Consider the following 15,272-nt stretch of genomic DNA (forward strand, 5'->3'; position numbering starts at 1 on the left):
AACACAGTCTTTGAATAGTTGTGTTGACTGCAAGAAAATTAGCATATTTATACCCATAAAAATGAAAAAATGCACCATGTTATGTTCAAATGTTCTGAAAAATTGAATGTTAAGCCTGAGCAGAGTTCTGAAAATACACATCCACACACACTATTACTCAATTGATGTGGGCATTTGTGGGCATCTGCATAAAACAATAAGATTATTTCTGGTTGAAAACCATACTCATGCACTTCTTCAGTTTCAGAATTGAGATTAAGTAATTAATCTCCAAATACTGCAAAATTATCAGGCATATTTAAAAACATCTCTAAACTTTACTGTAGTATTATTGTAGTATTCTTGTGTGTAAAGAAATTAAAATATGGAAGACAATCGTGTGGGAATTTTAACTTTTTTTTAAAAAGAATTATTGTCAAAATCTAACGAACCCATCTAAGTTTACATAAAAGTGTACTAGAAGAAAAATCTGTGTAAGCTGTCCTTCTTAAATAACTCATTTTCAAAGATCATACAGTTCTCCAATATTCTCTCTCTTCCTAGCAAATTATGTAACCTAATAACATAATATCCCTATTGTGAGCAGCTGTTTGTTTACAAAGCTTTTTATGTAAGTTGCATAAAAAACCCACATGGAAATTACTTAACTGAACCATTTTGTTCAAATTTAGAGAAATTTGAAGAAAACTTAATTTTATCAGGAAAAAATTTCTTTTCTTTTTAAAGAACTGCATCAAAATAGGGTTTTTTTTCATGTATGTGTAGTGATTTAAACAACTAGTGAAGCTTAAGTTCTGTTTGAGATTACATCATAACCCTTAAAATACAACCCTTCTTACATGTTTTATTTTATATATATATTTATGTATGTGTAGGTGTGCATAAACTCCATTGTTCTGAATGCTACAGAAATACATGAGTGACTGAACAATAGTGCAGATGTGTTATGACATAGCTGCCAGAAGCTGACACATAAGAGCAATCCAGAATCCTTTAAATTCTTCTACTGCTAGTAGCAATGCAATAAATACTGGTTCTTTAAGGACACACTGGATATTTTTAAAGCTATTTCTTGTTTCCATTGCCCTTCTTGAATTTGAACACAACCTCTTACAAACTTGTTTTGTTCTCCTCTCCCTCACCAAAGCACACTTCCTCAACCTTTATGTTGAAATCAAACGTAGAAATAGTTTTCTGTCGAGTCTTCTATAAGGACATTCTATCCTGACATTGCAAAGGAATAGAATGAATTGAGTGGGTGTTTTCAGTTTCAGCTATGGTCCTAAACTGTTTTCCTTCAACAGCAATAGAGCAATGCAGCTTACTCACATACGTGTGGTATTGGAGCTAAGCACCGGCAGTGTGTTCATGAACTGAGGACAGGGGTGAGCTGGCTCTTTAGCCATGATAATGTATAAACAACACTCCCACCTTTTTTCAATTATTACTATTTTTTAAAAGTCTCCACAGTTTTGGCCTCTCTGAGACAGACTTTATGCCTCTTCTTGGAAAGAAGAAAAAAGAAAAAAAGGAAAACTACCAAATCTCAACACTGCTCCTCAGCATGTAATACAAACACACGTAGAACACAACTTGCAGATATTCTGCCGACTACCTATAGTGTCAAAAGCCTTGTTCCTTACACAACAATCTTCAACAAAAATAAATTCATTATTTGAAGCGTTGAGAATATCTCGCATGTAAAACTGAAATCACCTACGCACATGTAAAAGAATTAATATTTAGAATGAACGAAGCATATCATTCCACCTCACTCTAATTCATCACACCTCACCTGCTTGCCAACATTTTTTATTGCCAGCTGTTCAGGTGTCATCTTATCTTCTTCTTCAACAGCCTGTGAAAGAAACACAGAGAAGGTCAGTGTTTCAGATTTCATTTACTTTTTCCCCAAGCCACAAGATTCTCAAAATAATTCTCTTTCTCAAAAAAAAAAAAAAAGGGGGGAAAAAAATCAAACGGCAACACATTTCAGAAAGTCAAAAGGAAAGGTACTTTTCATAAGCTTTTCAGCAGACGTGGTTTTAATTACTAAGTGTTAGTGCAAAAGATCAAGGCAAATACTCATGAATGGTTTTATTGTCAGATATTCACAAAACTGTTTTTAAGCAAAAATCTTAAAATGAGTGGTATCAAGAGTTGAAGATAGTTAAACTAGTAAAGCAGAACCAAAACTAATGTTACCTACACTGTTTCAACTACCGGAGGTTTGATGTCAGTAATTTTTTTATACTGTTTAAAGTCACTTATTTTAATACATTTTTATAATGTTCTGTTGCCTTCAAACACAGTGTCTTTACAAAGTAAATTCACTAACTTAATTAGTGAATGTAATATTGAATTTTGTTTTTAAGGACTTCTAAGAAGTTAAAAAAATAGCACTCGTCAAGAATGACTGACATGCTTACCACTCAAGAGTGCTTGTTGAGATCTAGTATTTATAAAAAATATTTCTAAGTGTAAGTGCCAGTATTAAAACAGTACAAATAACTGTGATTCCTCTTTCTTACAACACCAATAATAATTTCTTTATCTAAAAAGAACATTGAATTGGGCTCTAGAATGTGTTCTAAATACTTACTATGTATCTGCTGGACTGATACAGATAAATAACCTTTATTCTGCTATACTGATCAAGTAGTCCTTGACTGAAGGAATGAAGAATACAATCAACTGCTTATTTTGATCTACAGGAATCTTACACTCTCTTCACTAAGTAAAAATACAAAATTGATGTGATTACTCACATTTCAAAGCAAAACATGTAACTAAACGCTTTTCTAGTTTAGGGCAAAAAGTCGGGTGGCAAAGCCTAAAGAGCTAATGGGCAACTTCACATAGAAATGATACATAGTTAATGAATAAGAAACAGTCTCCACAAGGCCATTAAAACCACACTTGTGCCTAATTTAACCAAATTCCAAGAAACTCTTTGCTGAAAACAGATTATACAAATCAAATAACCACCAAGGTCCAAAAAAGTTCCTGCAACAACTGTTTTGTTCTTACAGTCTAGTCCTTTACAAGTCATTCTGAATAAAGCTTGTGATAATCAACTTCTTACTTCTGAAATTAAGTAATAAATTTCTTCACTTCATAAACACAGCTACAGTTATACTATCACTATGGGATATGAATACCTTGTTATAATTCTTAGCTAATTCTAACATCTCCTTCACTACTGTTTCATTGAGTTTGCAATGTTCACTGTAGTCCTGAAGTGTCAAACCTTCCATCCAACTCTTCTTATGCAAATTTAGCAACATCTGCAAAACAAAACCTCTTTAGAGCATTCATCGTAAAATACATTCATAATACTATGAAGATCTCTTGACAGAAAAACAATTTATAATAGTAAGAATGTAATAAAAAATTATTGATCTTACAATGTTTAAATACAGGAAATACAATAATCAACTATTCTGCTAAAGCAGACGATAGATTTGGCGTCAGTTTTTAAAGATCAAACTTCTTGAACCCTAAATATGAAAATGAGGCATGGAAATCAGGGTCACATTTACTTTGACAGGAATATTTAGGTTTTTCTTTTGTAATTTTTTATTTTTGCTGTAGGTTGAGAATGCGCAATTGCATTGTAGGAGAGCTAACAGAAAAGGTGAGTATTTTAGCTGCCAAATAAGGAATGGTTAAAGCTTCTGGCCTCTGATGAAGTTGAAAAATATTTTAATGCTTGGATTAAATGTATGAAGTAGTTTTTCAGGCTTCACTGATTATCCTGAACTGTATGCAAGCAGCTGCCACAGTTGTGATGAACTGAACTTCAAAAGCAACCAAAGCATGACCTGTGTGTGTTTGTCCTACAAAGTAAACAGCCCTAAAAACATGAGAAAGTGATGCAGAGTTTGATGGTGATAAACATGGGGACTATTAGAAATATCTGAAGTGTTTTACTCGACACTCTGATGTCATTCTTGAAAGATTGAAGGAATAGCTACAAAGGCAATTTCCTGATTTTCATGAATAAAGAAAGCATATTTCGTGGAACTCCTGCACACCTGAGGACTGTAGGGAGGACCCTTTCAGCAAACAGTTTCAGCTTGCCTTCAATTTGCGAACATTTACTACAGACGTCTTTGAGAACCCCTAAGCCCTGTAATTACTGTCTACCTGAATAAAAGTGCCTGTTTCATCCTACGTACAGCTTTCAAAGAAACCTGGCTTTGGAACATATGAACCAAGTTGAAAGTTTGTGTCATAATTCGTATTAGCAAGATCTTAGCTACTGACAGAAGGGGTTGTAGGCAAACTGCATATGGACAGTTTAGCTTGGCTATCTGGATTTTAAAATTATGGCGTGATGTGCTCCTCATCTAATATATGAAGCATGTACTCTTCTTACTACAGGAGATAACAGATCACCACCACCACGAGGAGGGGTTGAGATATGTATGAACCTGCCTTATGAAAGATGTCTGGAGATAGTTGCTGCCTCACAGATTAACGTTTCCCTAACTCGGTCAAGATTATTCTCCTATTTGCAAAGGTAGTAACTTACATATGTAAAGCCATTAAAGAAAACAAGCACTTGGAACTTCAGAAAAGACCAGATTGGCCACACTGTTGTATTTGAACGGAAACAATGACCTCCGGAAGCTTCATGGACATTTCCTGAGAGAGGTGGTTTTGTTGAATCAGTTACTCTTTTTAGTAACAGTGAGGTCTTGAAAGTCTGACACTGTCCTAAAGAGGGTTATGCATTTCACAAATTCTTTTCAACTCCCTGATTTGCATGCATACTCTTCCATTATTCAAAATTGTGGGGTTTTTTAATTACTTCTAGCCCTCTAAAAGTCAAAATTAAGTGAGAAAACTATTCTGACCATTTCATCATAAACTCCAACTCTGAGATCAATTTATAACCCTAACAAAGCCAAGAACATACATAGGCATAACTGAGGACAGAATCTGGCTTTTTAAGAATTAACTTCCGTAGATGACAAATAAGCTTTTTTCTTTTTTTCTGTTTGTTTTCCTGGTTGAGACTGTCAAGCTAGATTTTACTTGTAACTAAGGAAGTTTGATACAAAAGTAACTGACAATATTTGTTGTCGGTAACTGAACAATATTTTTTCTGTAAATGCAGGACATCACTACTTCCTGATATTCAGTGAAGTTTTGGGGAGCTCCATTCATACCAGCTGGAAGCACCTTCTGTCAAAGTGATTATAGCCAATAAAAACCTGAGATTCCTTGGTTATACAATTCCATTTTGGAAAATATGGTCTTCTAGGTTCAGGAATTCCAGCCCGTGACAACCTAAGGCAGCTAGTATGTCTTTCAGCTTCATCACTGAAAACTTGAAACTTTGCACAAACCTGTTAAGTGCAGAGAAGAGCATGAGGGTTTTCCATAAAACATGCGGACAAAAATGTTGCCAAACTATTTATATGAATATTAGAATGTGGTTTTGGAAGGTTTCATCATCATGACTACACATCCCAGTGCTTTCTGGAAGAGAAGCCATCTACTCCAGGAGAGTTAAAACAACTAATGAAAGTATCAGCAGTTGACATCAGAGTATTGCCACAAATCTTAAATAGTTCATATAGTGTTCTTTGTCCTCTGAATAAAAGCTAAAACAATTACCTTCTGTTCTAGTTCATTCTTCCTGTAGTTGATGGTGATGGAATAGTAATGTCTGTTTAGTCCATGAATTAGTGCCTGTAAAATTCAGGGAAAAGTTTGCATAAAAATTACCCACCATTGAAATGAAGAAATATTAGAAGGGAAGAGTTCATTTAAACACAGCCATCTTCAAGCATCACTTAAATAAGAGAAAAAACACAAAGAAACAAATACACAGAGACTCTAAGTAGGTATCAAGTAAATATACCTGTTTCTATTTCTCTTTCAGCATTCGTTAACTGACAGTTATACTTTCTATTTCTAAACCATGGATTTTTTCACACAGTAACAACTATCATAGGAAAAAGTGGTAACTGCCTGCAAACATTTGACCGATACATATGCACAAACATATTTCTCTCAAATCCTTCCTCTCTCAATAAATTCGGTTACCACTTCTATTAAAATATAAGGCTCTTTCTGTTACAAACCAAAGAATGTTGGCTATCCATTTATTTACAACCACTGCCAACATTCCCAAGCTCATTCTCTAAGGTACAATACAAAGAGAGAGTAGCTGAAGCAGCGATAAAACATGTCAGGTATCGGTTAGACTACACGCATCAAATTACCCTTGGATATTAAAGCTAATTTTCTTTTTTAACTTTAAATGGAAAAAAGCCTCTCTCATTATAATTATGCCCTTTGCAAATTTGTCCTTAAACCTGTACGTCACAACCTGATCAACTGAGATTACGTTAAGTGACACCTATATGCATGTATCTTCCATTCTGCTCATATGCATTACATTTTTTTTTTTTTATATTTATGACTTAAGGGTGAGTTGGATTAATATTTGGGGGTGTGGGGGGGGTTAAGAAAATTCTATGATAAATACTCACCACAACTAAAATTGTCTATTTTTCAAATAAAATTTTACACATGAAGTATATATTTAGAAATGAGATATGATAAATCATACATAGAATATGCAGAATTAGTGGTAAATATTGCTTATGTTTTAATCATTCCACCTATTTATGTTTAAACATATTTTTTAGAGCTATACAGAATGAATGTGTATTTGCATCTTATGCAACTTAGTATTTCAGCATTCCAAAATTATCTGTATGAAAGCTGAAAATGTTCTCATACATACATTTGAAACAGATTTCTTTTGCAAACACATATACAAAAATACAAAACTACTTGAATGGTTACATTCATGAGAACCAGCAGTTACAGATAACCATTACCTGTGCCACTTATTATAATTAAAATTGTAAAATACAGGTTTTATCATCAACAAAGTAATTTATGGTCAAAGCTATTAGCAATAAGTATTTCCACTGCCATTTTCTTATCCCACTCAAAATGATTGCATATGAGGTTTTGGGGTTTGTGTTTAAACTCAGTTGTAGATATTTAGGGAGTTTTCTAAAGCTCCTAAATTTGACAGACATCTTTGCCTTCCCCCACCATCCTCTCTCTTTTCTCTCCCCTTCTGGAATCACTCTTTAAAAGAGTGGACAAATGTAAAAGGTAAACAACTGTTCCACTTCAAACCTGAACAGTAGTTGTAGTTTAGCCACTGCAACAGGTTAAATTAAAACCCATAAAACGCTTTAAAGCAAAACTTGCTCTTCGTGTGTTTTGTTTCAAATGGAAACCATCATTCCAACAAGCCTTACAAGTTAGACGCACAAAGAGCAAGTAAAAAAGCTGTTGATAAGGGGACACAAGAAAAAACCCCCAAAAAGGAATGAAGTCAAGCCATGTACCATTCTTATTCCTGACATTTTAAGGAATGCCTTAAAATCTCTGCTTCTAGCCCAGCTGAAATCAATATTAAGTTTGCTGCTGACCTCAACTGGGTCAGAATTTTATTTACAACCTTAGAATAAAAGCAAAACAACACTGCAAGAGCCCTTGCAGTTTTAAGAACAGAGTATAATTTTAAACTATGATTTTTAGCTTAACAGTGGCATTTGCAACAGCTCACTGCCAACTTGCAAAAAACCAACACAAACAAAAAATACCCACTCTAGCAACAGAAACCCAAAACTCCCATGGCCAAAATATGCCATGCTGTAGTGACAGTCATCTTAAAATAATAAGTTGAACAATACTACAGGGGTTTACAGTGGAGGTCATTACAAACAGTCCAGAAAAGCCCAGTTAGAAAAGCCCTGAAAGATGCAAGCATGAGCTTGCCTATATCCAATCAAGAGTATTAGCTGCTTATTTCATACTCATTATAGTTCACAGTTTTTACCAATTCAAAAATAAAAAGTAAACCACAACCACCTCCTGAAGCAGACACTCTAATTGTCTGATTTTTTTGGCTAGCATTTTATAAATAGTAAAGGGTTTCGATGCATTAGTAATAAAAAACAACTGATCTTTTGAAGATAGGGGTATGGTGATCCAGTAACTCCCAAAGGATGGCTCTCTTACAGCAGAAGTTTAGCCCTTATTTCAGTTCTACTATGACTAGCATACGGCCTTTTTCTTGGATGTTTATCTAGCAAATATTACTTTTATTGTTCAAGTAACATCGAAAGAGCAGGAATTAGGCTTCATGGTTGCAAGTACACATGCCTTTTACAATGCATAGTAAGGGAAAAAAGTTTTCTGGAGAGAAAAAAGGAAAAAACATTGAGGCAGAAGAATGACACAGATAAAAACATTAATCACTCCAGAGGATACTTGTTTTAGGACAGAAGCTATTTCTCAAAATAAAGGTTTGCTTCATTGAAGACCAACACTTTTGTCTTACTAGTGAAAGTCAACTTCAGAAATCAAACTTAAATATTCAAAGTTTCACAAATGCTTGCAAAGAAACATAAGACAACATACTCAAAAGAAACATTACAGTTGAAGCCGACCAAACATCCTATCTACCCATTGAATCTCCTACTCCACCATTTTTTCAGCAAATTACTGCATTATATAACAATCAGAGATTAATTAAGACACAGTACAAGGTGACATCTAGATTACATATTAAGCAAGAACCTATATAAGCATAGAGTAGAAAGAAAAGATTATTAATGAAGAGGGAACTTTTTCCATAATTTGCTTCAGAATAATGGATCCTTAGGAAAGCTGAGATGTTAATAAGCAGCAGTTTTTAAATTGCAGTACTGAAAAGAGTACCTATTCTTGCATCACATGGTATGACATCAATTGTCACTTTTGGAAGTTTGCATTTCCATAAATCTGTACTTTAACCTTTCCAGTATATACTTATACATGCATTCACACTTAGGTAGCTAATTTAGGGCTCAATTTTAAACTCTTCACATATATAACTCCATTGATGAATCACATCAATTATGAATGCATGCAGAAAAATGCTATAGAGAGAACAATAAACGATTTGTAGCTTACTGTTTTTAGGTACCTTTCCCCAAAATTGCTGAATAAATCTTGCAATTTACAGGACTATCAACACTGGGTTTACCTGGATAGATGGCTTGTTTAAGTGACCCAGATTTGAAGTTGTTTGTCTTGGTTCATGTCCCAAGACCATCATATTAGCATTGATCAATCTGAAGGCATCAATAACAACCTGTAAAAACAAGATGTCAAGTCAATTCTTTTTAGAAAATGGAACTAATAGTGCCAAGCAACAGTGGACAAGGCATAACCAACTCATCTGTTTTTGGCCTTTATCCAGAAAATCATTTAATTATAATATTAATAAAAAAGAGCCTCCTGCTGGCTATGCTATCAGCACACTACACTACCCTGTATTGTAAGGTGACACCAATTATTACCTTTTCCATGGAGCTGTAAGTTTTATATACATGATATCATCATATAACATTGAATTTTTATGTACGCTTACTCTAAGCTTCAAAGGTATGCATATGTTTGTCACCTAAATCTTATCCAATCAAAATGAATGACAGAGAGAGACTAAAACTGAAAGTGAGCACAAGCTAAGGGACTGAGTCTAAAGCCCAGTCCTGTCACATCAATTATACTACCACAATACTTGAAATGACAACAAAATTATAGCCAGCAAGGAACTTGCCCCATGTATTCCCTTCTAGTCAGATGCTTTTTGCTTCTTGTGACTACGAAAAGGTCTACAAACTGTCTGATGGATTAAAAAGTCCTTGTCAGTGTCATGCTCAGGATTAAAAGATACAGTAAAAGAAAACCAAGGTCATTTATGATTTAAAGGTACACGGCAGGTAGTATTCAGTGCTATTTCACTGCAAATAAAGTAAAACCATCACTGATTTTTATTCTGCCCTGTGCTGAATTTGTCTATGAAAATCTTTGGAAATAGGATTTCATGGCCCCATACAATAAAACCCACACCCTTATCCAACACCTATGTGAGGTGAAACAGAACGGAGAACTTACCAACAATACACTCAAACCCACTCTTACTGGGTACTCGCCATTACAGATTTGTAATTGCAAGATAAGATTTCTCATTTAGACCCCAGTCTTTTAACTGGACCAGTGCACGTACAGCCTTGTACATCCACAGAAATAGTACCAGGCATACTCGCAGGCATCTTGTCTGCATATGTTTGAAGAGTTATTCTAGTTCATTAAACAACATATTTAAATCTCCTTTTAACAGCTTTTCTACAATCATTTTTATTCTCTTCCTCTCCATGCTATGGGTTGGACAACAATAGATATATTTATATGGCTGGTTTGATATTTTGAAGAATTAGACCTGAACCAAATCTTTTACATCGAACAAACAAGAAATCAACCTCTGTCACTGAAAGTCTGCAGAGAAAGCGACATCGAGTCTCCCATCTTGTTCTAGCATTTTCCTCTCCATTTACACAAATATTAATAACTAAATACATATGCAATTTATTAGGAGTACAACATAAATATTGAGGTCATTCATGTGGAAATAAAATTAACTGGCAAGTATTTATAACAAAAAAAAAATTATCAAAGTGTAAACGGAAAAAGCCTAATAACTTATCACCTGTTGTATTTACTTTTGAGACCCAGCTATTTCACTCGTGTTGATTGACTCAGTGCGACTAAGGGCTATTGCCTGGACTCTCAGCTGACTGGCCAGATCCATCTGCATATGTCATGTCTTAGAACTGCATGCAGAAAATGTACAAAAAAATCTTCTTTATTAAAAATGTTAGGTTGTGACCCAATTAAAGTGAGTTAACAGTGACATTTTTTTCTGAGCAATAATAAAACCAAAACATAATTCAGATTTAATACGCAGCAGAAACACGCCATCTGATACTAATGCTACAAAAAAGGAATTCCATTTAAAAAAACTTAATTCTCAAAAAGATCTGAAACAGTTTCTATATATCTATACATCTATCTTTGTGGTAACATACAAAATAATTGGATTTTTTCCTTTTTTATCACTATCAAGTTTTTCTCTATCTCAAAACACTTGTGACAAGCTTTTGTATATATCTCGCTGTGTTCCATTTTAACCAGATGCTCTAATTTATGAACACCTGGAAATGCCCAACCATAACAAACAGGCAGTATAAATTAAAAAGTCAAGCAAAGGAAAAAAATTCCACATCACAGGTTCTCCAGAGACTAGCTAGATAAGGGGAAAAAAACCCAAGCAAGTAAAAATTTACCCTGAGGAGCAAGAAACATGCACTTGGCAGTATACTATAATCACAAGGAGCTGCTTTATAACTTACTAAAGGCCATCCTTCTAGATTTGAGTTTAACTGAGAACTTTACTAGACAAGGTGAGCTTATCCAAGAATGAATGGCATTGTCCAGCGTGGATTTGTTTTGGGACTTGAGTAATGTAAAATAAAAAGAAAACCCAGAATAAAAAAATTATTAAACTTGGTTTTGATAATAAATTCAACATTTCAGTTGGTGTTCTCAAGGTTATGTTTGGATATATTTCACATTAAAATATGAGAACAAGCTGCTAAAATATTGCTGAGTGATACTGAATATTACTCTAGCATCTTAATTCTGACCAGAAGTAATTTTTGTTATGTTTCAGGTACTACCTGCATGGGAAAGGACCGTCCAACTCTATCTGTCCTCCTGAAGGAATGAAGTGCAAGTATTTCTTAAGTAGAACAAATATCAATCTAACAGAAAGAGGTATGAAATACTAAAATCACAAATCACGAATATTAAGGTTTAAAAGGGGATAAAATTGCAATTTCTACAATCTCAGAGGTGCACAAAAACGATGCGTGAGAATGGTATTTCTCGCCTCAGTTGCACTGTGATGACCAATGGCAACTAAATACTTTAACTACACTAAGATTAAAGGAATTTGCTGCTATCTCTATAGCAACCATCTTAAAGAAACTAACATGCTCAACAACCTGGAGGCTAAATTTAGACCTAATATGCAATAAAAACATAAATACAACAATAAATCCTACATATTCATTTCTATGAAATGTAATTGCTTTTTTCACAGTGAGCACAAATCAGTCCCTCCTTTAGAGGATTATATCAAAATAAATAGACTCATTAATGTCCAGTGTACTAATGAGCAATGGGTGAAGTAGGTGTTAATTATGCCACAGTAAGATTCAAGAAAAAAGCCCTGGTGAGCACTTGGAGGTGTGTACAAGCTGAAGTCTCCTCTCTGTGTTTGTGTATTTTGAAGTACAGCATGATGCAATCAGATGACAGCAACATGGTCACCCCGTATTCTACAATGGAAACTTTAGACACAGTATTTTGAACAAAGAACCTCTAAGGATTAATTAAAAGCAGCACAAAAACCCACCCGGTTATTTAGATTTTTTGTTGTAAGAAGTCAGTATTTCTCATCCAAAAATTTTAAGCTTTCATTGTACTTAAATTACCTAATGCAGCATGCACTGTTTTAGTAAAAACTACGGTTTCCCAGCTTCATGCTAAATTCCCTTTCTGTAAAGGCATTAAAAAGTGAAACAAAAGTCTATGCCATTGGGATACTTTCCAGAAATACGAAGGTAGAATTTTTTTTTTAAAGGCACTTCCATAGTGCAACTCTTTCACCACTCTGACCATTTAATTTTTCCTAGTACAAGTGTCTTCAGACTTTTCAGAGGTCATTTCAACAGCAGACAGCTTATAACAAAACCATTAGCAGTTTGGCTAGCTTAAGGAAACCTCTTACTTTCCTTTTTTGTTTATTATCACTGCATGAATCTGCAGCATATGAGAGTTTATAATTTCTCAGGCTTGTTAAATTCATGTTAAAGGTCTGTTTTCTTGTTGAATAAATTTTGTTCATATAATGCTGCCTATTTCATATACTGAGTCTTTAATAGCACCTTTGGTCTATGCGCAACTCACAGATCAAAACAGAGGACTAAAATAGGGGTTGATGATGCTATTTACATGTGTGATTCCTGCTGTCTTCTTGTTAGTAGCTTTAATATAATAGAAGACCTTGTCTGTTTTGTAATTAACACATCTTTACTGGAGAGATATTTGGAAGTGATTGCTGTGAATATACTGGTTAGTAAAATAAACACAATCACACACCACTTTCTGTTATCAGACAAATTTGTGAATTGTACACATTATACTCCAGATCAACAAACTGTGATATAACAGCCAAGTAGAAGACACATTTATATAACCCTTTATTTTTCTGAAAATATGTATTCAATCTGACCTTGCAAATATAATTAGCTTGTGGGATGTGTGGATTTCAGTACCATGGATGCTTTACTAATTGCAGCTCTTGGAAATAGATACTAAATATTTGGAAGCTGCCAATACAAAATAAAAACTGCATCTTTTTGTACATCTGTCTTAGCTTCAAAAAGCATAATAATCTAAAAAACAATAACTATATGGCATTTTTTAAGCATTTCCCCAGGGTCAACAACCCACAGTAGAGCCCGCATAATGTATTTTTAGAAACAAAATTTACAATTATCTTCAGTGTACTTAATAAATTTGAGGATATAATAGCTATAATTAATATGATTCATAGTTATTCACAATCTAAGACAAGCGCTGGACTCCTCAATTGCTAACTAGATAAAAATCTGGCCTTTTATAGTCTGCACAGTTATTAAAAATAACGGCTTGATTAAAATTTAGGATGCTTAGTAGCCAGACTTATTTTAGCTGCTTCTGAAAGTGTGAGTGCCATATATATTACCACTTTTTCTAAAACAGTCTTCATAACTTTGTGGGGTATTTTTTTACCCCCCCAAAATTAAGATAATTTCAAGAGTACTTTACACGCTTGATTCTATTAAATCCCTCCAATGTCAAATCTACAAACAATACTGAAAGAAACAGTCCTGTTTTGCAAGACCCACTATAATACATTTAATGGTAAACTTAAGTTAGAAATGTCAGCCTTTTTTTGTTTAAATTAAAAAAAATTCTAACATCAATATTTTTTCCAATGAAGAATCTATGACATATGGTGACTATCTTTAAAAATGTATTGTGTCCTTGGAATTCAAATAGCGATGTATTGTTTATGCCACATGTTTATGAGCAAACATAGCAGTGCCTAAAGACAACTCTGAGAAGGATATAATGTGGTTATGCCAGGTGTGGAAAAAGAAGTAATGTCCCATCTAAAATCTCTTTTATCACCTGCAACTGACCTGTTATCAACTGCTTAGTTTGTTTCTAGATTCTTTAAAAATGAAATGGAACATGTGACCTGAGAAGTGCAGCTTGGGTTTATGACCATTTCGTTATTTATGCTGCCATGCACTGTTAGACAACTACAAGTGAAGAACATCTTCTGTCCCCTGTAAGCCCACAACATAAAAAATTCAAAGAAATCTTACTTTTTATGCCATTTCCAATGAAAAGCACTAAGAACTGAAACTGACTCATGCCAAATGCATATCACTGAATTGCTGTGATTGTGAGTTTGAAGTTTGCAACATGGAAATTATTTATAAAATGTCAATTTTAGCTCTGGAAAATATATTCCTAGGAGTATGTGCATTTTCCTTCTCTGTCCTTAGAGAATTGTTTGCTTGTGGTCAGATCCACAGTACAACTTGAATATCCATACTGGGAGGGGAGAGAACTACAGTATAATACATTTATCTTGACAAGTGAGGGCATGCATCCGTAACTCCCAAGTAGCAAAGCCACAAGTTTTAAAGCTATATGCCTTAATGAAGATAAATGGACTATTCGACATCCACCACGGCAAAAGGAAATTAAACATTTAATACTTTTCAAGAAAAAGTCTTCTTGGAACTTTTTTTGTTTTAAGGAAGGGCATGAACTGAAGTAACCTATGTAAATGGTTTAGTAGGTAAACATACATTGCTTGCTTAAATCACAGCAAGTCCAAAGGACGTTGCATAACAAATTTTAGAACACCACCATTGATAGTAACAGTTTTGGCACCCCATTAAAAACATTAGGAAGTAAAATATGCAAAATGTTACTGTGAATATGTGCAACTACTATAAAAAAATGCTGGTTTTCAAACAAAACAGTAACAAAACAGTGGTATACTGGCAGTAATAAAACAGTTCAATACTTTGTAGTTTATGCCTAGGTTTAGAAAAACACATCCTGAACCGAAAACACTGAGTGGCCTGCACTATAGTGCAGATGCAATTAATCTCTTACAAATGTAATTCTTCAGGAAAAAGAGCATCAATCTTTATTGAATCAACAGTAATCAAACCCAGCACAAACGTATCTACTTCCTTATTCTCCAAATC

General features: G+C 34.2%; 1 protein-coding gene across 2 annotated transcripts in view; it reads right to left on the reverse strand.

Moving 5' to 3' along the window:
* Positions 1 to 15,272, reverse strand: part of PSMD14 (proteasome 26S subunit, non-ATPase 14) — a 51,388-nt gene that overhangs the window by 3,333 nt on the left and 32,783 nt on the right. For both annotated transcript variants that reach the window (XM_076342771.1, XM_076342770.1), the window contains exons 8-11: positions 9,074 to 9,181; positions 5,629 to 5,703; positions 3,162 to 3,287; positions 1,796 to 1,858 (exon numbers count right to left, since the gene is read on the reverse strand). In XM_076342771.1, the coding sequence (XP_076198886.1) occupies positions 1,796 to 1,858; positions 3,162 to 3,287; positions 5,629 to 5,703; positions 9,074 to 9,181 (372 nt within the window). The remainder of the gene's footprint in view (positions 1 to 1,795; positions 1,859 to 3,161; positions 3,288 to 5,628; positions 5,704 to 9,073; positions 9,182 to 15,272) is intronic.

Source organism: Aptenodytes patagonicus, chromosome 6 (genome assembly GCF_965638725.1).
Source record: "Aptenodytes patagonicus chromosome 6, bAptPat1.pri.cur, whole genome shotgun sequence".
NCBI lineage: Eukaryota > Metazoa > Chordata > Aves > Sphenisciformes > Spheniscidae > Aptenodytes > Aptenodytes patagonicus.